Here is a 24,620-nt window from a genome sequence, read left to right as displayed (position 1 = left end):
CCTTTCATCGATTTTAATCAATATCATTATCCTCTGTTTAAAACAAATCATACCCACAAAATTTCAGGCCATGTGGCTTTTATAAACATCACATGTCTATAATGTAGAGTTTCACAAAACTTTGCCTCAGTAGATACGAATGTTTTATTGTCTTGTTTGTCACCCTGATGATATTGTCGCACGTAATATATATTTCAATTGAGGCTAAATTAAATCAATTTTAAATTTGTGAGGTGGCAATTAATTGATAACTAAAATTTTATTACGCAAATCCCAGCCACTTATGGCGGACGACACATCAATTTTAAATTGGGAGAAAATATCTTAGGAATACCTTTTATCCTTCGTGTAAGAGCAATACTTTAAGCAAGGAGTGACGGGCAAGCGGAGGAGAGAGCGAGAGGTACTTACCTCTGTGGTACCCCTTACCGACCAACAAGTATAGAGTTAGGAGCATGAGGAGTGTTGTATTTGCGGGGATACTGTTGCTCGGTTTATCGGGTACTTTGGTAGGAGCACAGAAACTACTGCTACAAGATGACCGGATTTCCGAGTAAGTGGTGATTTTTTAAAGTTTTATTTCATCCAATAAATACAATAAATCCAATATTTCAATAATCACGCAAAATTTAAATGAATTAATGAAATAAAATGGGATGTTTGGAATACAACAAACGTCTAAAATTCGAGAATGACACATTCTACGATGCTTTACTATCTTTGACTTCATAAAAGTCCAGTCTTTTTGGAGTGCTAAATTTCAAAATGAGTGAACAGAATGATATTACAGACCCTCACATTTGGAGTGATTATTTCATTTGAAGAGGAATGTCTCGGTTATGGAGTGATCAAATTCACTCTATTATGAGAATTGTGACAGTTAGATTGCAGACTCTCAAAAGAGTGAAATATCACCAACAGAAAAAGAAAGACGGCTATTTAAAACTTGATTTTCATTATTTATATAGCTCCTTAAAAGAAGAACGTTTTAAAAGTTTTGAATGTAAAGAATAGAAATTACTTAAAGATAAATGTCAACATTAGCGCCTTTTCAATTTGTTCGAAGCCATTTACATTTATTCCGCTGCTACGATATATCGCACTTTGCGCGGATACGGGGCACGTTGCCCCCCCAAGAAAAATGGGGAAAGGAGAGAATCGAGAAGAGAAAGCGAAAAAATAGAAGAGAAAAAAGGATAAAGAGACGAGAACGGGTTAAATTGCACGGAATTGAGAGGGCCTCTGTGGTACCCCTAGTATAGAGTTAGGAGCATGAGGAGTGTTGTATTTGCGGGGATACTGTTGTTCGGTATATCGGGTACTTTGGTAGGAGCGCAGAAACTTCAGCTACAAAATGACCGGATTCCCGAGTAAGTGGTGATAATTGGGGGTTTTTTTCATCCAATAAATACTATAAATCCAATAACTCAATAATATTTCAAAATTTAGACAAAGTAATGCAGTCAAAATTTTGAATGAATTAATAAAATAGAATGGGATGTTTGGAATAAAAGATACGTCGTCTAAAATTCGAAAATGTCACATTCTATGATGCTTTACTATCTTTAACTTCATAAAAGTCCAGTCTTTTGGGAGTGCTAAATTTCACTGTAAATGAGTGAACAGAATGATATTACAGACCCTCACATTTGGAGTGATTATTTCATTTGAAGAGGAATGTCTCGGTTATGACGTGATCAATGTTACTCTATATGAGAAACGTGACAGATTGTGGACTCTCAAAAGAGTGAAATATTACCAACAGAAAAAAAAAGACAGCCATTTTAAACTTGATTCTAAATATTTATATAGCTTATAAAAGAAGAACGTTTTAATTTCAAAACAAATAGAGGTTGGCTGTGTTTTGTTTGCAGTCAAGTTAGCTCAATCGATAAGGCGTTCGACTATGGTGCGAGAGGTTGCGGGTTCGAACCCTGGTGGTGCCTAGTACGTTCTCATGGAAAATTTGAGTTAGCTTGAAATTCCCCTGGACAAGGAACTTACTGCTAATTGTCTCGTTCTATAAACACGCACGAAACGAGCTGATCCTGGTTGTGAATGTAATTTGTGGAATGTCTAGGGTGTGCGCTCTTGAAGCAGCAAAGTCCCTGCTTGATTGCTTGTGGATCAACGTCTAGGCGTTGTGCCTGTGTGTTGCCCACTATAAATCACTGCGCTTCTTTTTTTTTTCACCCAGGCTTCAGCCCTGGGTGATATTACATTCAGTTTAGACCTTGTCCTTTGAACCCAAATTGGCTACTTTGAAACGAAGTAGCCAAATGCATTTGCTTCGTCCTCATTAAAATTATTTTACAGGATAATGCAGAGTATCTAATGGATCTGCAGGCTACTAAAAACTAACCTCACTCCCCATGACAAAATTCATAAAACTATATTCAGTAGAGCTTGACTTTACCCAGGGAATGGGTGGAATATTAACCTCATTCAAGTCCCCATGACAATTATTCCTACAGCTGTTCTGTAGCCTATGAAGTTATTTTTTGACATATAGGGATGATGTTGCAATATGAAAGTTGACCGGTGAATGGCCATGGCCACTAATTCATGAACTTGGCTAGCTGGCTGGCTGGTCTGAGGTCACACTTCTTAAACATCTATGATTTGAATTGCATTTTTGTTCTCATCACAGACTGAATTAGAAGGAACCATTAGAAGGAACCTATTATAATCGGACACTAAATTAATTGTAAAAAATCCTCCTGCTCCCATCATGCAAGTTATTCCACTTAGACTGTTTGATATAGGCCTACTTTTATCAAAATAATTAAGTATTGATTAAGCATTTGCCAGTGAAACATTCTCACTCACAAAAATCACAGATACTCAACATGAGAATCTGTGCAATGTTTGACAGAGAAGGTCACTAAATCTGGCCGTCACAAGTTCATAATTAGTTTTGATTGATCTTCATGTACCAAATCATTTACTTTAAATTGATATCCTAGCTGTGACTTCTGAGCCAAATGTTCTATAGCATAGTAACACCACATACATTCATATATATACCTTTATATACAAACATATTGGCATAATGGGGACTGATGTTCTCTGACTGCAGTCAGAGGGCTACATGTAGTACCAGTATGGCTAGTAGCATACAGGTAGTTCATATACTTAGGCCTATTCAGCAATCATAGCTCAGTTGTGGAGTACTAGTTCTTTGGTTGAATCACCACCTTCTTGACTGATCAGAAGACCTGTGTTTTATATAGGCTTACTGCATACACTGCCTACCTCTTTGCAGCTATGTTGAGCTAAGGTGGGGCTGTCCGGGGGAGGGGGTTGTGCAGTCATGTGACCTCCGTACGGCCTGGGTATTCCCTTTTAAAGGGATTTTTATTAAGGTCAGCCATCTTCTGTAGGTATACCAGGAATACAGGCTGTATCAATATGATTGTTCCCCGAAACATCCGACTTTTTCAACAACAACAAAAAATACAAATTCGATTACGCTTGATATTTTATTACTTCATAATGTAAAGTATTCCACAGAGTCAAGACCAAGAGCCAGAAAAATTAAATTTGAATAATGAAGTAAAACATACGCTGGAAATAGTTAATGATATTTTGACTACAAGGTGACACAAAAAATATCAAAATTCAACATAAAGCGGTTTAGTTTATAAATGGATAAAATTGAAATGAATCGTTGTATTAAATTGTTGAAATGTCTTTAATAAAGAATGTCACTAAGGCAAAATACATCAGTTCACACCCATTCATGTTTCAATGACATTGTTATAGGCGGGCGTGTAAAGTGAAGGTGTAAGGAGTTTACTTGGCAGCAAAACGAGTGAAAAAATACCGTTAATGTTAATTATTAACACACGAACGTTTAAGGGAACTGGAAGCGTTTTGAGCATTTTTTGTGGGACATGAGAGCACCTCAGACCTATCGAATTGCATTCTGAATACGAAGAATGTCTTTCTGATATCAAATAATTTTCATTTTTGAAATTCACGATATAATACAAATTTTATGACAAAAATTAAAATTTGATATTTTCACATTTTTGATATATAACAGTCCTCGAAGTAAATTTTATAAATCTAATGATATATTTTAAAGTGTATGTAGTTGGGAAAAAGCCGACTATCAATTGAAAATTTTGACCTTTCATATTGAAGATATGGATTTTTTTTTCCCAAAAAGACCTAATTTGTTTTGGTGTTTTGGGAAAAAAATCATATCTTCAATACGAAAGGTCAAAATTTTCAATTGATCGTCGGCTTTTCATCCCACCTACATACACTTTAAGTATAACTCATCAGATTTATAAAGTTTATTTCGCGTACGGTTAAAAATGTGTATTACATTGCGAATTTCAAAAAATCAAAATTATTTGATATCAGAAGGACATTCTTCGTATTCAGAATGAAATTCGATATGTCTTATGTGCTCTAATGTCCCACAATAAATACTGTCCAAACGTTCAGACCCCAGCCCTTAAAGTACACTTTTAAATTATCACGTATCATTAATAATATAAACATCTTCATATTTTAGTGTTAATGAATTATTATCCCTCCCCATACCTTCAGTGTACAAGCCTTAGTCATTAACATGTGCAACTTAAAAGTGTTGCTCTGCTGGTTTGGTTTTTTTTGTTTTGTTTTGTTTTTATAAAGGGGGTACTACACCCCTCGATAAATTTGTGTCTATTTTTGCATTTTTCTCAAAAACTAATAACACAGTAATAACAAAAGTTATGTATATATTATAGGGGCTTATAGGGGCAAGGAATCCAATTACTGCACTGGAATTTCAGTGACCCAAGACCAGCGGTTCGTTATTTATTATAAGAAATAAGGTACCGATGTACCTTATTTCCTATCATAAATTTTTTTTATATACTATACTATAAACTATATAATATGCCCCAATAATATACAACTATATAACTTTTGTTACCAGTGTGTTATTATTTTTTGAGAAAAATGCAAAAATAGTCACAAATTTACCACAGGGGTGTAGTACCACCTTAATGTACATAAACGGTCTCATATCAACATGATCATTATTTTATTGACTTACTTGTTTGTTTGTTTTTCTTTTCTTTAATTTTATGTGTCCGATAATGCGCTCCGATAACTGCATACAAGACATACTAGTACAACTATTACCTGTATTTGAAACAGGGCATAACAATTATAAAACATTGCAAAGTTTCAAAACATATTGAATCCAACCCAATCCAATCACGGTGAACATTTTAAAATTCTCACAAAAAATGGAATTATGCTATTCGTAAATCTCCCAACAACACCAATGAAGCAGCGTGTTACACTGATTAAGGTCTTTGCCTTTGGTGCGAGAGGTCCCGGGTTCAATTATCCGCAGGACCCCCCCCAAATATTATCCGCTCTCCCCGTGGCTCATCTGGTAAGGCGGGGCAGATGACCCTTGATAAAAGACCTAGTTATACACTTGGTTCCGATCAGGGTAATAAGCCCGATTGTTGGCTACACATGACTGTCCTGTAAAGATTGCCCCGTCCAGCTATCTACGGCGACCCACTTCGTTCACCAGGTCACTTGTGCCGAAGTTTCGTCAGCGCTATCTCCTAGATTTCAGCTGTTAATGCCAAGATATGCTCGACATAAAAAAAAACCACCAATAATATAAAATTTGGCTTAACGAAATCCATGGCTCCAGTTTATACATTATACTCTCTCAAATATATGATTTTATTTTCTTCTGCATTTCGTTTCATATATTTAGTGCCTTCAACATCGGCTTTTTGGCCATGGCGCCCAAAATCATGTGCGCGGATACGATTGAGACTGTCTTCATCACACTAACCAATATGACAAGACCAGTAGAGATGATGGTTGTAATCCTGGATGGTCCAGATGACATTCTTGTACAAACACCTATCCGGTTTATCGGTACACCGTGTGCTTGTATGGAACTTAGAGTAAGTACTAATATAATAGAAGAATCCAATTTCATGCATTCCTACTCCTCAATGGCAGCCATAGCCGCGACGGGGACCCAGCTATCTCACCTAAAATGTGAAATAATGCGGCCTTGAAGGGTATTTTAAACTGCATTCTATCACCCGTGTTACACGTAGACAAAAGAATGATGACAGTTTACAACACAAAATAATCTTAACATCGAATTTTAAGCGGGTTTAATCCACTCAATTAGGCACTCACAACATCTGTTTGGTGCATGCGGGGAACCAAATATGGCCGACCAAATCCTGACCGTGACGTGGCTCGTTGGATTCGTCTATAGGAAAAAAACATATATTGTTGTCCTTCTTTGGGTAGTGGGAGACGAGCATACTTTGTTCCCGACTATCTTAGACCCCTAAAGAAGGTAATGAATGTGTGTTTTGCTATTTGGTGAGCCAGAACCCACGAAGCAAGCAAAATTGTGCAATTCTGCCCTATTTTGGGCCCAAAACACGGTGTTTTTCGTGCTGAAAAGGTAGATGCACGAGGCAATTATTGCTTTATTTTATCTTTTATTATGATTTTCAGGGGGACGTCCCCTCTCGCACAAATTTAGGGGTAACGGAGATCCTATGTCTTTGGGCAATAAGCGTTTTGTTATATCACACATTATAGTATTGTTGTTTACGTGAAATACGATTATGTTGTTTTCGTATGAAATCTTTCAACGACAATGCATTAAGACACCCTCGTAATTTATTACTCTCTCAATATCAACATGTGAGTGGTAGCTTGGGAGAAAATACTTTAACCCCATGAGAACTAACTGCCGATTGGTCAAAAAGAAGTTTTCATTATCAATTGGCCCAATCAGCAACATTGTTAGAATAATTTCACCACGCAAAAAAATTTGGTTGAATTATTTGCAAAGCTCATTCTGATTGGTGATTTAAGGGAAAATAATGTAATTGACCAATCAGAGGAAATGTTAGATCGGCAGGTAGTGCTCAGAGTGTTAAATGATATAATGAAAGTAACTAAAACTACTAAAAATAATAAATTTTTAATTTATTTACTTTCATTTCACTGTGTTTTCATTTCTTGAAAGTGATAACAATCACGAACGAGCTATAATTGTGCGATACCATTAATTAAATTAATTAATTAATTAATATTCTTCTTTTCGTCCTCGTGTCTTCCTCTTTTATTATTCTTCTTCTCCTTCGTCCTCTTGTCCGTCTTCTTCTTCTCTTCTACAATCTGGATGAAAATGATAAGGATCCCATGATTTAACCAGCTCTTCATTGATTTCAAATGAGGTTGCCTAAATGGGAGACTCCATTTGAAATATACATCCCTGTGGAGGCGATTAAGGTTCTTCCATAGGGGGTGTACGTGTATGGATTTCAAGTGGAATAGCCCCTTATACAAATGATGGCATGGTTTACAAGCATATGAAACTCTTTTCATAGTGATCATACAAAACGTGACACAAACTATGCATACTGCTCTGCAATATTCTGATACCATTCCCAGTGGGCACAGGTTAGGATTTCGACGTTGAATCAACGTTGATACAACGTCGAAGTTTCAACCTAACCTGATTTCAACCTAGACGTTTTAGTTGAAATCGGGTTGAAATTTCAACGTTGATACAACGTTGAAATTTCAACCTGATTTCAACTAACCTCTAGGTTGAAATCGGGTTGAAATCAGGTTGAAGTCCATCAGGTTGAGGTCCATTTGCAAATACAACGTGATTTCAACCTGATTTCAACGGCGAAATTGATTTTGACGTCGAAATTTCAACGTGATTTCAACGTGATTTCAACGTCAGTTGTGCCCACTGGGATTATTAATGATGATTTTATTTTGCAAAGCATACAGGTTGTAACAAACCAATCTAGACAATCTAGACAATTTAGACAATTTAGACAATAGTATTAGGCAAACATGTCACTTATTGATTGCATTGAGTTTTACTTGGTCATGGTCATTTCTTACGCTGCTATATAAGCTTTGTTTCAATAAAGTCGGTGGTCCACAAGCGAAGATATGACCAATTGTGTAAAGTAGTCCTAAAACATGGGCCACTTTCGTGTCTTTGTGCAGCGAAAGTGACAGAATTGAGTTGAATCATGATTCATCTGGTTGGCGCTCTTAAGATGGGTAATTTTAAACAAAGTGGTATTTTAATTTTAAATAGATATCATAACTTTATTTACCATGCAAGTAGCGAATAGCGTTTGACCCCAAACTAGTGAAGAAACGAAGTAAAATTTTTCTATTAGCAAAGATGTTATTAATTCCACTGCATAAAACATTGTTGCCAAGATCTCTTTTTTTTTCTAAAGAGCGAAATTGCAATTGCATATTTTTTATTGTTACAGTTGAATATTGTACTCTAGATGATCAAATCTGCTGGCAATATTTCCTAATCAAATGAAATTGTCAGGAAAATATCGAGCATTTTGAGTGGTTCAAGTTGATTTTAATACATGCCCAAAATGATTGTTGAGATTATGACTTTGAACTCATAAGCTAAAACTACAAAAATAGTCGATGTTTAAAAACTGGTAATGGTAACTATTCCATAATTTAATCAGCTTTTCATTATTATTCATACAAATGATGGCATAGTTGTCAAGCATACAAATCTTTTGACAGTGATCATACAATACGTGATACAAATTGGAAGGCAAAATAGAAATTCCTAGTTCTGCAATACCATTAATGATGATTTTGCTTTCCAAAGCATATGCAGTAGATTGATGTATTCTAGATGATTAAATCTGTTGGCAATACAGACTGTAACATAAAAAATTATACAATTGCAATTTCGCTTCTTAGAAAAAAAATAAAAGAGATGATGGCAAATGTTATATTCAGTGGCATCAGTAACATCTTGGCTAACACAAAAACTTTACTTGGTGTCTTTCCTAGTTCAGTTTCAAACGCTATGAACAATTATTGTATAAGTTGAGCTACTTTTTGCCCATTTCGCACATCAAGTTTGTACCGTGTAAAACTGTAAAATGAACAAAAAGCAGAGGGTTTTCATGTTTTTTTTAATTAAATGACATTAGTAAATAAATAATATGACATTTATTTCAAACTTATCAATTAAAATACTACTTCAAATACCCCATTATTTAAAATTACCCATCGTTAGAGCACCTACCAGATGGTTCATGATTCAACTCAATTCAGTCACTTTTGCTACACGAAAGTGGCCCATGTTTTAGGACTACTTTACACAATTCACCATATCTTCCCGTGTAGACCACTGATTTTATTGAAACAAAGCTTATATAGTAGATTAAGAAATTACTATTTTCTAAATTAATTTTTTTGTGTTTCCTAGTCAAATGAATTTTTCTTTTGTTTTTAATTCGTTTACTTACGGACACAATACTATGAATGACGAGTATGCTTCCAGAGCAGCAGAAAATACTGCATATGCTAAAATCTATCGGCATTATTTCATATAAAGTCGAGTCAATTTTTGTGTGTGTGTTCTTTTCACTTTTTCCGCTTTCTTATCTGAATTCTTACATCACCCACAATACAAAAAATCGACTATTTATGTTTTCTATGATATTACACTCTTAGAACATGTAGAATGTTGGTTTTCGAATTTAAACAATGACTATTATATAAATCGAATTACTTCATAACTTTCGTAACTTGTTACCAAAAAATTTCAATTTGTTAAATTTCAAACAGTTGTGTAATTTTTTAATAGTATTTTTTTATGAAGTCAACAACCCCCAGCAAACACAAAACGTTTTATTCGGGTTGTATTTTGGGTGTTGGTTTGGCTAAAACACTTAAATAACATGTTAACATAAATTATGTTCAGATATTTGCAGTAAGTTACCAGAAAATGTTTTTGAATGTTATGAAAACGTTTTATACCATTTATATACCCTTTATACACACTTCAAACTACGAGGTCAAAAAACATTGGACCCCGAGAAGGTATTTTTTGAGCCAGTTACATGAATCAACTATGCACCGATTAAAAAAGGGTCGAATTTAACTCCACAAACCTGGTCAACAATTTGACCACAAAATGAGGTTTAAATGATCCCCATCGTGGTTAAAATGCCAATATAAATCGGTCGAATCTCTTTTTAAAAATAACCCTTTTGGGGTCAAAAATTTCTTTGATTAATAATGATGCTAAAATGGGGCCGATAAAGAAATAGACCCCCTTTGGGGCCAAACAATGACTACTCTAAGGGTCATTTTAAAATGACCATTTTAGGGGTCATTTTAATATGATGCATACAAACAGGAAATGCTTGAAATGAACCACGTCAAATAAAAGTGACCACATAGAAGGGTTAACATTTTGACCACGTTGTTTTAGGACTCGACCGCCATCTTGATACAGGCATGGAGCAAAAATTGGGGGTATTCGGTTTCCCTCGGAATGCGCTCGAGGCATTCATTGTCATGCAAGCGCGGCATGGATGATGGGCGCATTTGAGAGACGAACTTGATGCGACCTGCACGCGAGTACCAAGACGCTTCAGATGAGACGCAGAATTGTTTTCGTTCGTCTCCGCGCACCGTCGGCAAGGACCCGAATACCCCCAATTTTCTCCCCATAGCTGACGGCGCGATTGTACGTGGCGGTATAGGGAGTCCCGGTTCTCCTTCTCTAATTCTGTGGTATAATCCGACATTTAAACGTTTTCTGACAACCTTTTCTAATGTTCTGCGAGTTATGTCGTTTTTTGTCTGCTGGGCCCCTTGTGTAAAATTTTAAACAACCATTTTATAACAGAGTATACTTACGTACTGCTTAATTTCTAGATACCGCGCATATATGGTAGTCGTAGAGTGGTGGTATTACAACTTCTAGCGAGAAGACTAGATCTTCAATGTGACGATTTTGAAGTCACTGTGGAGAAGAGGATCCGCATCGACGCATGTGTTGCTGAAACTTTCATTGAGACAGATAAACCAGTATACATCGCCGGCGAAACAGGTAAGTCGGTAGACTTCCATTTGTTCAATATTCCACTTGTTTTGACAATGCATGATGGTGGAGATGATTTGATTATGAATTAGTTTATTGTTCCCTGAAAGCACAACCCATACCTCTTTATACCTAGGCTCCCATCTCCCCTAACCTATATAACCTACTCTCCTCTTATCCTCTCCTTCTCTCCCCTCGCCTCTCCCCTTACACTCAATATCTTCCTTCCTCTACAAACTATTCCACTCCACTCTCGAGCTCTCCTCTCCCTCTGCCTTCTCTTCCCTCTTCCAATCCCCTCTCTCTCTCTTCTCTGTTTCTCTTTCTCTCTCCCCAACCCCCAAACACCCACCCACCCACCCACTTTCTCACCTTCCCTTTTTCTTCTCTGCTCTCATTTCTTTCGAGCAATAAATAAGTTGAATAAAAGTCAACTAGCCTATATTTGAAGTCATATAGCTTCAATCGATCGATCCCCCTGCGTGCGATATGCATATTAATAGATGTGTATTACATCACTTGAGTGTCTATTCTTTTGTTAGCTCGGTGGAAATATTTCGATGGTCTATATTAAAAATTATTTGGCCATCTAAACCTATACGCTTGCAAATGTAGATTGACTTGTTCGATTTCTCTGCTCGTTAATATATGCATTGCGAAATTTAAACACTTCTTTTGTATACTTAGATCACGGTAACTTCAAACCAAGGTATTCTGCGGTCACACAATTATGTAACAAACTGAAATGAAAACCAAAACTGCTTTCTACAAGTTTTAAGTTTCTAACAAAGAGTACAGACAAAAGTATCAGTAATAACGTCAGTCAAGAGCTTAGGCAGGATAATAGGAAACCACGTGACCAAAACCAAAACCAATCCTGAAACTCATAACTTGAAACGGCCTAGTGTAATATTCTTCCAAGGTGTTCTGTGTTTGTGTCTATCTAGTGACAAATACAAGAGATGTAATCAAATCAATACCCAATTGATTCCAACCCAACCCAATCTAGATAACCCACTAGTCCTTCCAGTGGCTAGCGTTCTGAGTGTATCATTTCGTGTAATTACGTACTTCGATCGTTACCATGGTTACTCATTATTCATATATTTTTTCCTTTCAGTCAAATTCAGAGTGCTCACATTAAAGACGGATCTTCGTCCGGATACAACACCGGTATTTTAAACTCCCTTATATTATCATAAACTGTTCTTTTTCTTACACAAATTTAAAATACAAACAGTTTTGCATGCAATATTGCCATCGGGAACGCGGCTTAATGTATGTTTTTCACAACAAATCAATAGACATGTGGGTAGGTTTTTAAAGAAAATCTTTTGGCATGAATTGCAAAATATTTCGAAAGCCTCAAAATTGGGGGTGCAGAAAATCTCCTTTTTCATGGATCCATGATTTGACAAAATTTCCATTAAAGAACAAAAAGTTATTTAAAAAAAAAAGTAGAAATGGGTAAAATTGTGAGGCTCTGGCGGCATACTCTGTCAAAAATGATTTAAGTACCAACGAGATTATATTGTGCATATTGTATGTTATTAATATTTTGTTGGGTGTAAGCTTTTATGTGCTCGGATAGCGACGTTTCCTTTTGTTGTAGTGTGAAGGGTATCATGAAGGTATTCCAATGGAAGAAATTTCAAGAAATTGAAATAAAAGAGCAACATTTGTAGAGTGGGCAGAAAAAAGATAAAAGGGTAAATTTTTTTAAAGAGATCAAAGCCTTCATTTAAAATAGATTTTATAGGTGTGTTGTGTCTAGAAATTAAGTAATCGTTAATTTTACTTCAATATCTAGGTGCAACGGATGCAAATAGAGGATCCTAATAAGGTTCCTATCATTGAGTGGAAAGATGTGGTGGGCACAGAGGGGCTGATTGAAAAGGAAATGCCTCTCTCCAAAGAACCTCCACTTGGCCAATGGATAATCACGATAATGCACCATGGACAGTCATATGAATTACCATTCCAGGTGGAAAAGTATGGTAAGTGTACAGAGTTGAAAAAAAAACCAGATTGATGTTGTGTACATTTTTCATTAATTTTCATAGTTTAAATAAGAAAATATGAACCGACTTGAAATGATATAGAAATGTTGTGAACATGTATCTGCTTAAGTTTTTGTACCAGCAAAATATTGGATCATTTTGACTGGATTCCATATCAAGAAACAAATCAACAAAACTGTATTGTATTCAGGCAGTAGACCGTCTTATGATGCCCTTATTCGACCTACGGTAACAAAGGTCACCAAAGGTCACCAAAAGGAAAAGCCCATCACAACCTTCTTCTGACGAATTAGTCGGATAGAACTTGCTTGTGTAAAGTCAGGTATGACTAACATTTTTTGCTTTAATATTGATATCTGAGGTGTTTATAATAAGAAAATAACGGATGCTCAATGGGCACCCTTGAGCTTTCCGAGAAATCCGGGGTCAAAGTTTACCCAGGGGTCAAAACTCAAAATTGTTCCTATTTGGTTAAACCTATTCCAAAATATTCCTCAGGTCACAAGAATTCAGAAAATATATAGTTTGACCTACATACGACTAATCAGTCAGGTGTTATTGGCAAAAAGGTCAAAGGTCGAAATTTGAGCTCCACGGGGTTCAAACACAGAAAAGTTGCCAAATTTTGCTCAAAATGTTTGTCATGTTATGATCATTCAGAATTGAAATAGTTTGCACTGAAAACGATGTTTCGTTTCCATGGTAACACAGCGAAATGAGTTACTGTCCATTGAGTCCAATTGATGTTGAGGTATTTTCCCGCGTTAACTAGGTAATGAAATATTGCATATAAATTAAAAACTGTTCTTTTTCTGAATTATTATAACAAGAAAAAACATTTTGAGACCATTCTGATCAAAATCAGGTAAATTTTCTGTGTTTGACCCATGTTGAGCCCAAATTTCAACCTTTGACCTTTTTGCTAATAACTCCAGACTGATTGGTCGTAGGTTGGATCCTTGTAACCTGGGGAATATTAAGTAAATTATTAAGTAAATTATTTAATATTGAGTTTTGACCCCTGTATAACCTTTGACCTCATATTTCTTTTATGGCTCAAGGGGCACCTGTCATGTTTGACCTCTCAACATGTTAGGCATCAACTTTAAACAAGAACAGTTAGTCATACGCAACTTTACACTGAAGTAGAGAGAGCAAAAGGCATCTTAGTCTACTGTACATGCTGTAGTAGACCAGTTTAATTTATCATTCCCTAATCTCTCTGACCTGACAATAGAAAATTCATCATTCCTTCTCTGATTCAACAGCTCAGCTATCCATGAGAAAACTGCTTTTTTCTCTGGGCAGGGCAGTCACTGGAGATGTGATGTGTTTCGTCATAGATTTTAAATGGTTTCATGCATGGAAACGTATGAATTGTTTATCAAAAAAAAAAGGAATGCGTGTCACACATTGATAATTGAAGTTTGTGTCTGTTAACAGTCAAGTTTAAAAGTGTTTGAATTCTTTCATTGCAGAGCTTCCTCGCTTTGGAATTGTAATTGAGAAACCACCATACATATATGTAGACAGGACAAGGATGAAGTTGAAAATATGTGCCAGGTATTATATAATAAACAATACATATTTTACTTCGCTCTTATATTAATATTATTTAACACATCTATTAAACACACCATTTCGTTAAAAACATAACACTTTTAAGGGATCTAGAATGAGCGTTTATGGCGTTTCGACAGTGTTTTTTGTGGGTCATTTTTTGAAATTCACGATATAATACAAATTTTATGACAAATTATTAAAATTTGATATTTTTCAAATTTTTGATATAACAGTCCTCGAAATAAATTTTATAAATCTAATGATATATTCTTAAAGTGTATGTAGCTGGAAGGAAAAGCCGACGATCAATTGAAAATTTTGACCTTTTATATTGAAGATATGGATTTTTTTTCCCCCAAAGACCTATTTTGTTTGTGTGTTTTGGGAAAAAAATCCATATCTTCAATACGAAAGGTCAAAATTTTCAATTGATCGTCGGCTTTTCATCCCACCTACATACACTTTAAGTATAAATAATCAGATTTATAAAGTTTACTTCAAGTACTGTTAAATATCAAAAATATCAATTTTTAATGATTTGCCATAAAATGTGTATTACATTGCGAATTTAAAAAATCAAAATTATTTGATATCAGAAGGACATTCTTCGTATTCAGAATGCAATTCGATATATCTGATGTGCTCTAATGTCCCACAATAAATACTGTCCAAACGTTCATACCCCTTCCCTTAAGTTTTAAAATACTTTTATCATCAGTTTAACATAAACACATTTTAAAAAGTTTTATCAAGCTAAATTAACATAAATTATTTATGTGTCTGAGAAAACATTATTTTATTCTGGTAAGAAAGCCTGTTTAACTTATTTAGAAAGAGTGGTCCGATTTATGAGTGAATGTTCTTAGTCATCCAGTAGTTTCAAACCACAGAATTAGAGAAGGAGAACCGGGACTCCCTATACCGCCACGTACAATCGCGCCGTCAGCTATGGGGAGAAAATTTGGGGTATTCGGGTCCTTGCCGACGGTGCGCGGAGACGAACGAAAACAATTCTGCGTCTCATCTCAAGCGTCTTGGTACTCGCGTACAGGTCGCATAAAGTGCGTCTCTCAAACGCGCCCATCATCCATGGCGCGCGTGCATGAAAACGAATGCCTCGAGCGCATTCCGAGGGAAACCGAATACCCCCAATTTTTGCTCCATGTCTGTATCAAGATGGCGGTCGAGTCCTGGTTCTCTGGTTTTAATTCTGTGTTTCAAACAGAGTTTTAGAATTAAATCTAATACTGGAACTTACTTTTTGCAACTATTGCTACGTTGCGTCTGGAACCACCAGACTTCATCAGGCAACTGACCAACTACATGATGTACTACAGCCTGTCTCAAAGAAAATTGTGCAAGTCAAAAGCGCCCTCTTTGGCAATTAGAAAATACGGTTGTGATATGATGCTTACATCAACGTCAAGGGCACAGTCTTAGCTCTCAAGTACCGTTTGTTCTGTTCAATTTGCTCTTTTTAATCTCGAGATATTTTTAGTTAACAACGAAAGGGTAAAATCACAATTGTGCCACTTTTATTAGGGAATAGGGCTGTACATGTAAATCAATGACAGCTGATGTTGATGCGTCTAATGCACACCTGCCTTCGGGGCTCGTGCATTAGACGCATTAACACCAGCGTGCGTGCATTATTTTGTCTAATTTCATTAATTTGTTAAATTTCACGAACTTGTCAAAGTTCATGAACCTATAAGTGTGCAATATTTGTTTGTCTTTTAACAACAGTATTTACCATGGTAAAATCATTGACATGCACATGTATTTAATTTTACAGCAGAATGTGAAATATTTATTTATCGTTTAATTTGTCGTAAGTGGAAACAGAGAATCATTATACCTTTTATCATGATAAAACACTAAAAACAATTTTGTATTGTTGTGTAATTGATGCATTCCGGGATGCATTCTTTTGATTTCACGAAGTAACTCTTGATCAACTTGATGCTATCATTGATTTACATGTACAGCCTTCTTCCCTAGTAAAATTGGCACAATTGTGATTTTACCCTTTCGTTGTTAAGTAAGCATATCTCGAGATTAAAACAAGGAAATTGAACAGACTAAACGGCATTTGAGAGCTAAGACTATGCCCTTGACGTTGATGTAAGCATTATGTCACAACGGTATTTTCTAATTGCCACAGAGGGCGCTTTTTACTTGCACAATTTTTTTGGAGACATGCTGTATTTGAGTGAAAAAACGAACATTGTGTGAAAAATGCAATGTTATGTCTTGATTAACATTTATCGGATGTACATGCTTATCATTTCAGGTATCCAATGGGTCAAGCAGTGCCAGGCTCTATAGAAGTCAAAATTAGCGTGATAAATAAAGGCCACGTTCCTTCGAAAAAGAAGAGACCAGTTTTAACATTCAAGGAAGAGGTCTGTGTCTGCATCTTATTTTATCATTCAAAATAATATAATTTCATACACTCCAAGATAGTGAGAACGTTAGTAAATTACCAGCCATTATTATTGTACAATTGCACGGGCGCGCACTCTGCGTAGTACTCGCAATGCTTTCGGACGCGTTCATTTTACTTGCGGGTTGATACATTTATATTTACTTGCATTTTCCAACATTTTGTAAAATTGCAAAAACTTTTTTCTCGTGTATGAAATAGATTAATAAATGCTTATTCACTTGTTGCTCGAGTAATTTTACAAAGTAATACACTTTGAATTGTACTGAGATGTCGATGCGTCTAATGCCCTCCCCCCTTCGGGGCTCGTGCATTAGACACATGAACATCTCAGTACGCGTGCATTATTTTGTACAATTTCACTCCTAACAAGTGATACCCATTTATTAACCTAAATTTATAAATAATTATACAGACCAATTTCTGACTTACACGTTATTCTGTTCCCTATCGCAGGCAGTGGTTGAATACCTTCCAATCCAAAAACGCTAAACATATGGAATATGTTATAAAAAAATAAAAAAGGAAAAGTGCATAAACATGATCAAAATTAATATGTATGGGAACAAAATCATAAACGCAAAGATCCCGACAAATACAACATAATTCGGGGAGGGAGGAATTATGTCTAAAAATAGTATAATATGAAGAAGAGTTTCATCACGGATGTGACTCGAAATTTTTTGTGAGTAGAAACTTTATTTGTGTGAATTAATTTAACTTATCTGGTTTTATTTCTTGTTTGCTGGGTTTTTTTTGTATACTTATCGCTTTACCATCTTTCAACCAAATATATTAGTTTGAGTTGATCGAAAAGCAAACAATATATACTTAGTAGTATCTGAAACCAAAATACTATTTAATACTCAAAAAAATTCTGATTCTGTGTTTTGTTTGTTTATTGCTTTGTTTGCTTACTCTTAATGCTGTTTGTTTATTTATGTGTGTTTTTTTAGCAATCCGATCCTTTATATCGTAAATACTTCATGATATCTATTGTATGTATTTTATTCTTCCATTTTATTTTTAACGTAGGATACGGGGTTGGTTGGTTGCTTCGATGCCCATGTTGATCTTGAACACCTTGAATTGTGTTCAGAAAAATATACATTAGCCGACGACGCCCGGTTGCGAATATCTATCATCTATACAGATGCGGCGACAGGTGCGATATTATATCGATTACCGTGATGATGTTGTGTAGGATAATATGAGCAATTGATTGATTAAATGTATCGATTTGGGCATTTATTTTATCAGAATTATTTTAATTTGTTTATGTGTGACGATTTAAAAAAATATTATTATTATTAATATTTTATTATTATTATCATTGTTAGTATTAGTGTTAGTATTATAAATATTATTATCATTAATGATATTATTAGTAGTAGTATTCTTACTACTCTTACTACTATTATTATTATTATTATTATTATTATTATTATTATTATTATTATTATTATTATTATTATTATTACTTCGTATAGTAGGCTACTATTAATATATACACTATTTAAAACAATTATATTTATATTAACTGATTCCTTTAATAAGGTGTTACGATAAAAGAAGTTGATAAAGAAACAATCATAGCAAAGGAGCCTTTTACGATGTTATTCGACGCATCACCGGTCTACAAACCAGGGCTACCTTACCACGGAAGGGTAAGCATTAAAAGAAAATATAAATTTACAAGATTTAGTTTTGAAGGTGTATAGCATAGTAACATATTATATTTCCTAACAAATTCAGCAGTAATCATTGTAATTTTGTCCAGAATAAAGTCTGCATAATCATTAATGTAAAAGGAGAAAAGGGTTCACAAAGTCTCAAATACGTATTCAAAACCGTTGAATTGTTTGTATATTAATATTCGTTAAGGGGGTACTACACCCCTGCCAAATTGTGTGCCTATTTTTGCATTTTTCTCAAAAATTATAGCGCATTGGGGACAAGTAAGATAAGTATATTATAGGGGCAAGGACTACAACTACTGCACTGGAAATTTTGTTTCAGCACAGACAATAGTTGTGGAGTTACATTAAAAAATGAGGGAAAACCAATATTTGATCAATAAATCAATAACTACTTGCTTTGAGTTGCTGAATTTTCAGTACAGTAGTTGTAGTCTTTGCCCCTATAATATAGATATCTTACTTGTCACCAATGTGCTATAGTTTTTGAGAAAAATGCAAAAATAGGAACAAAATTGGTCAGGGGTGTAGTACCCCCTTAAGTTTAAATTTTAATCTGAAATTGGATAATTTTGAATTATTTTGCATAATAAATCCCCGTATGAATTATGAAACAAGATTACACCTACTAATTCCTTTTTGCACAATTACACAATTTTAATTATTTATTTAAACATAATCTTCTGCCTCCAATTGTGTATTAAAATACACAATTGGTGGAGCTGGAAGATTATGCATATTATGTTAGAAATAATGCATTTATAGGATTGTTGATTAAAATGGTCCAAACATTTCAGCTTGTCAAATCCATTGAAAAAGTATTCACGACTTCAGCTTTCGTTGTCTGTGCTGACGGCTTGATCACAAGTGACTTGGTCCACCAAGATACCTCTTGTTGACATCTTCCGGGAAGAAAATAGTCTCGCTGAAAAGGCAGTGGACCAAGTCACAAGTGATTAAGTATTCAGCACAGACGGCGAAAGCTTAAGTCGTGAGTATTGTTTCGACTAGTATTCCAAGTACTTGTCAATGTAAAATTATGAAACATGAATTCCATCCATGGCGTTGTCTTTTTAAAGACATTTCCTGTTTGAATTATCAAAGAATGGTTTGGTAAAACAACAATGGTCAAGTTGAAATTTTATTAGCGATAGCTATTGCTCCTTCGTGCCAGTATTAATTATGTTCAACATCATAAACAGTTAATCAAATCAATCGAAAATTACCAAGAGAAATGACACAAGGCCAACTCAACACAATTATCTTTGCTACTCAATATTATATTTTTATGAAAAAATTGTAAATTAGACTTAGAATTACTATATTAGCAGACATAAATTAACAAACATAATTTATAAGCTATAATCATTTGTTTTTCAGATTGTCATTCGTAACCCGGATGAAACCCCTGCAGACAGAATGCCTGTCAGACTCACGGGTGTTGGCAATGCATATAGTATATATGAAGATATTCTCTATCCGAATGAAGAGGGCATTATTTACTTTACTATTGACGAAATCATGTATGAATTAAAGACACTTACACTAATGGTAAGCAAATTTGTTTTAATTTGGAAAAATAAAAATAAAGAAATGTTGTTGTTCAGTGTTGGGAGTTAGGTTTTCTTTAAAGTGCATATCTATTGCAAAAATTGCATTATTACATTAAAAGTTGACACTCGTTGAAATTTTTGTATGCGTATTTCTCCTGAAAAAAAAAGAGAAATTGTGTTGGTAAAGTTCGAGGCTGATGACGTAAGTAAATGAAGCGAACACTATATAGTGGAGAGTGGGGTAATCCCTATGTTCATGATATAAACATAATGGCCTAGAGCTTGTTCAGTCATGCATAGATCATCCAGATGATCTTTTTCATTCATTCATTCATTCATTTTTATTTCCATAAAAATCATTACTTTACATTACATTACATCAAAAAAACATACAAACACGATACATATGGAGGAAAAGGCTGGAAGACCAAAAAGGCCTGACGGTTAGCCTTTCTCTAAAATCAAATGAAATTAGCAAAAAAAAAGCAACTTTACCAAACATAACCAAAAGACAAGACAAGGGACGGGGACGTGCTCACGGAAAATATTAATTATATTGAGAAATAAGGTTTTTTTTAATTCATTGCGGAAATGTTTGACAGATTTTAAAGCTTTCAGATTTTTATCTAAAGAATTCCAAAGAATGGGACCTCTTGTACGTATGGCATGATCAGAAAACAAGGGAAGGTTCCTAATTAACAATAAGGCGCCCGGTTATACCGCCGTGTTCAGCAAATCATCATCACGACACTTGTAAACAAACCGTGCTCGAGTTTGATTGACAGATGACGTCAGACGCGATTAATTATTTTTATCTCTGTCTTTCATTATACGTCTTCAATCATATTGTTTCAAAAGAAAATGTTGACATTATTATTACACTTTTCCTTTCACCAAAGCCTTTGACCTGATTGACCATAAAATTACAATATTATGAACCTGGGCACAGTGTCGACAGCGTCTAAATAAATACTTTTTCCCTGAAATGAATCACGTCCTAATACTCCGTTGGTGAGCGACGGGCGATTGGTATTTCACTAATAAGAGGCATCGCCTTTCCGAACACAAGAAAAGGAGTCCTATCTGATTGGCTAGAAACCGATCTTTAGATCGCTCAGTGACGAGTGTACAAACTCATGTATTCAAATCCATTTAAATCAATATTCTATTATTGACGCAGATAAAGAAAGTTTTATAACGATTCACTGTGCTGTATTGTGTTATAGATTTGTGATTTAATATTCTATAGCAAGTCTACAGCACCGTGGTGTTAGCTGAATGGGCTTTCATTTCGTTCTTTTCATAAATAATATTCTCAAACAGTTTAATATATCACAATTTTGATGCACGATTTAAAATCTTTATGGTGAAAATGCAGTAAAATATATCCACAGCAAAGAGCAATCCCCGCTTATATTAGTGTATTGCATTTCCAGTTAGTGTATTGGAAACAAATCCTGCGTTTTACCTGACAACAAATCAAATTTTCTTGTAATGGCAACACCATATGGAGTACTGAGCATGCACAGATTGCATAAACGTGTATGAATGGAAACACTGCGGTATCTCATATCGTGTAATTGATATGCTTAGCCTGAGTCGCTCGACCTATCTCGAACAAAATCGCCATGCGTAGCTTTTGAAGAAAGAGTGGACTCGCCGTACTATCACGGCAATTTTTGACACGAAGATATATGATGATGACGCTGTGCTGGGTCTCCTGCTATAGGGAAGTGGGTGGTTGTTTTTCTTTATGCTTATCGCAAACAAAATACAAGTAAATATTTGTTTTTGGAATGAGTGTCAAAAATAGGTGTGGCAGATGATAGCATCTACGTATTCACAACATGCGCGGTTTTTTAGGGGGGGCTTTGGGGGCGCAAGCCCCCCGGGATAAAAGCAGGGGGCGGCCAAAACAAAGGGGCGGCGGAAGAAGAAGGGGCGGCAAAAAGAATTAGTAAAGAAAAAAGGGCGGAAAAAATGTGAAAAAGCATTAAAAAAATTGTGAAAAATGGTACTATACATCAAAATGTGTTGCTTTTAGGGCGCTAGCGCCTATAATCCTTTTTTTTTTGCTCTTCACTTTTTCAAACCACCATAAAAAAAATTGGCTCAACCTTTTCGGGCTGTTGAGGAAGAGGCGGCAAAATTGAAAATTTTCTTCAGCCCCCCAAGGTAGGAGCGGCCACGGTACCTGGAGTGTTAACATGTTTATGATTAAATGATGAAACCCACTATGTGACAAACACTTATTAATTCTTTTTCAGGCTCGAACTGGCTACAAGCCTACCGGCGCCTGTCGACTTAAAGACTCCATACCGGTGGTACCTCCGGAGGCGTCATTCACCGCATTACCGCAATACTCACCGAGTGGAAGTTTCATACAAATTCTACCAATCACAGAGCGAGTGAAAATCAAGTCGCTTCAAACCATTACAATATATTTCGTAACTCAAAAACCAGAGCATCAAGGAATTAACTTTCACGTGATGGTAAGTATTATATTGGTTACCATCAGGCCCGTACGCAGGGGGGTGCGGTGGGTGCGAAAAGTATACAAAAAGTCCCAAAATTTCAGGGTTTTTTGGTCAAAAAAGGTCCAAATTTGGGGAAGAAAGTCCACTTTTCACAAAATCGCCCCCTCCCTTGTAAAAAAAGTCCACTTTTTCAACATCAGCACCCCCCTAAAAAATCCTGCGTACGGGCCTGGTTACCATGGTTAGGAGGTAGCTAAATTTGAGTTTTGCTGTGGCATGGTTTTTTTCACCGGGTCGGCTATTTGATTCGTCTTTACTCTTTGTGTGTGTTAAATATTCACAGAATCAACCCCTGCCTCAATAAACTTTGTGCAACATTATTGTATTTTGGTATGTAATAAAAGTGTCTAAAAGTGCAATTAATTTATTTTTGAGAAGAGGTTAGTAAAGTTTGTTTTGTGGATGAAAACAGCGATTCTCAAACTTATGTATTATATTTGGCCCGGATATTGTGGATAACCACAAAAACTAAGTTGAGGAGCATATAGAATTGTGTAAACTACAGTCAGTCTACTCTGAAGTACAAAGTACCGACGCGGACGCACACATTGTGCCGACTTTGAAGGCACGCATACCTGCAGCAGAGACGCAGCACTGCGAACTGTTTACGCCCTGTATACGCGCGTGTTGTTACTCTCTACTTCAGAGTGGACAGACTTTATATACGTAGCCTAGCTCAGCAAAAAAGCCAAGGTCACTTGTACCATGTCCTGGATAGTTTTGGCTTTTGTATTGTAAACAACTGCGCGGAGCATGCGATAATTTGCAATCTTTCATGTTGAAATGCGCGCTTAGAGGAGGCTCAGAATCATATAGATGGCGCTAAAATCGTCGGTCCAGGGCAAGGTCAGAGTTAGGTTTTAGGGTTAGGGTTAGGATTCGGATGATCATGATGACCATGTTTTTGAATGCTGGTTCTTGGTTTTCCGTCAATATATTTTGTATTCTTTTCTTTAGTTTATGTCACGCGGCAATATCATACGGTCAACTGAAGTATACATCTTACCAGAGGATTACGATGGTTTCCGACATCGGGGATCTTACCTACCTATTCCAAAGGCAGACCACGAACAGCACACAGGTAAAGGATTCGCAGTATTAAAGGTCTAACATCGTTGGCCTGGTCAACTGGCAGGTTTATGCAGGAACTAAATCAGCGGCGTAGCTGGGATTTTTTTCCAGGGGGGGCAAGCCTGTATGGGGCGGGGGCTCAAACTAGGGGGGGGGGCCCTAATAGACAATTTTTCCAGGCTTATTGATAATAATCGTATCGTATTGCATATCGTTTGGATTCCAATATCTCTCTTCCCCTCCTCTCCCTCTCTCCCCTCTCTCTTTTTTCCTTTGTCCTCTTTTTTCCTTGCACTAGGTGGCGGGGGCCCAAAGAGGCAATTTTTGCCAGGGGGCAATTGCCCCCCCACCCCCACCCCCGGCAGCTACACCAATGAACTAAATACCAACAATTATTAAATGTTTATAATAGGATTTGAGCAGGTAACCTTATCCTTACATATCACAATGTTCTTTTAGATGGTCATGACCTTGGCGAGTTGGACACTTTTATTATCATGGATTAAGTAGTGTCATAATTGCAATTCTGGGTAAAAACCACATGTGCCTGCTAACGGTCAAAAAAATTTTATCGCATGAGGTGAAAGGGCTTTGGTAGTAGGTTACAAAAAGTCACATCAAAAATTTCTCAGGAGCTTGTTGCCATAGCAACGGCAGATTTTATGATTTTGGCGATTTTTGCTTATTTTGGGGTGAAAATAAGGGAAAATATGTACTTTTTTGAATCGCTTCTGACTTTATATTTGAGGTCACATTAAAAAAGCAACCTTACCACCATAAAGTAATATCTTTGTGGTTTCCCCAGATGCAAAAAATA

General features: G+C 35.8%; 1 protein-coding gene across 1 annotated transcript; it reads left to right on the top strand.

Annotated features, from left to right (window-relative positions):
- The first annotated feature begins 246 nt into the window (after positions 1–246).
- LOC140159667 (ovostatin-like) lies at positions 247–23,842 on the top strand. Its single transcript, XM_072183163.1, has 12 exons — positions 247–553; positions 5,744–5,939; positions 10,750–10,924; positions 12,036–12,088; positions 12,726–12,912; positions 14,415–14,499; positions 16,793–16,904; positions 17,981–18,110; positions 18,503–18,612; positions 20,023–20,193; positions 22,463–22,687; positions 23,690–23,842. Exons 1-12 carry the CDS (start codon positions 456–458, stop codon positions 23,840–23,842), a joined length of 1,695 nt encoding a protein of 564 aa, XP_072039264.1. The 5' UTR covers positions 247–455.
- The last annotated feature ends 778 nt before the right edge of the window (positions 23,843–24,620 follow it).

This window comes from Amphiura filiformis, chromosome 8 (genome assembly GCF_039555335.1).
Source record: "Amphiura filiformis chromosome 8, Afil_fr2py, whole genome shotgun sequence".
Classification (NCBI taxonomy): domain Eukaryota; kingdom Metazoa; phylum Echinodermata; class Ophiuroidea; order Amphilepidida; family Amphiuridae; genus Amphiura; species Amphiura filiformis.
This window is presented reverse-complemented; position numbering and strand designations above follow the sequence as displayed.

What these genes read in the sequence shown, in the direction of transcription:
- LOC140159667 (XM_072183163.1), top strand. Translation starts at nt 456, where the DNA reads ATGAGGAGTGTTGTATTTGCGGGGATACTGTTGCTCGGTTTATCGGGT. An exon ending in TTCGTCCGGATACAACACCG is followed by an intron (nt 12,089 to 12,725) that starts GTATTTTAAACT and finishes TTCAATATCTAG; the next exon opens with GTGCAACGGATGCAAATAGA. An exon ending in TTTTAACATTCAAGGAAGAG is followed by an intron (nt 16,905 to 17,980) that starts GTCTGTGTCTGC and finishes TTTTTAACGTAG; the next exon opens with GATACGGGGTTGGTTGGTTG.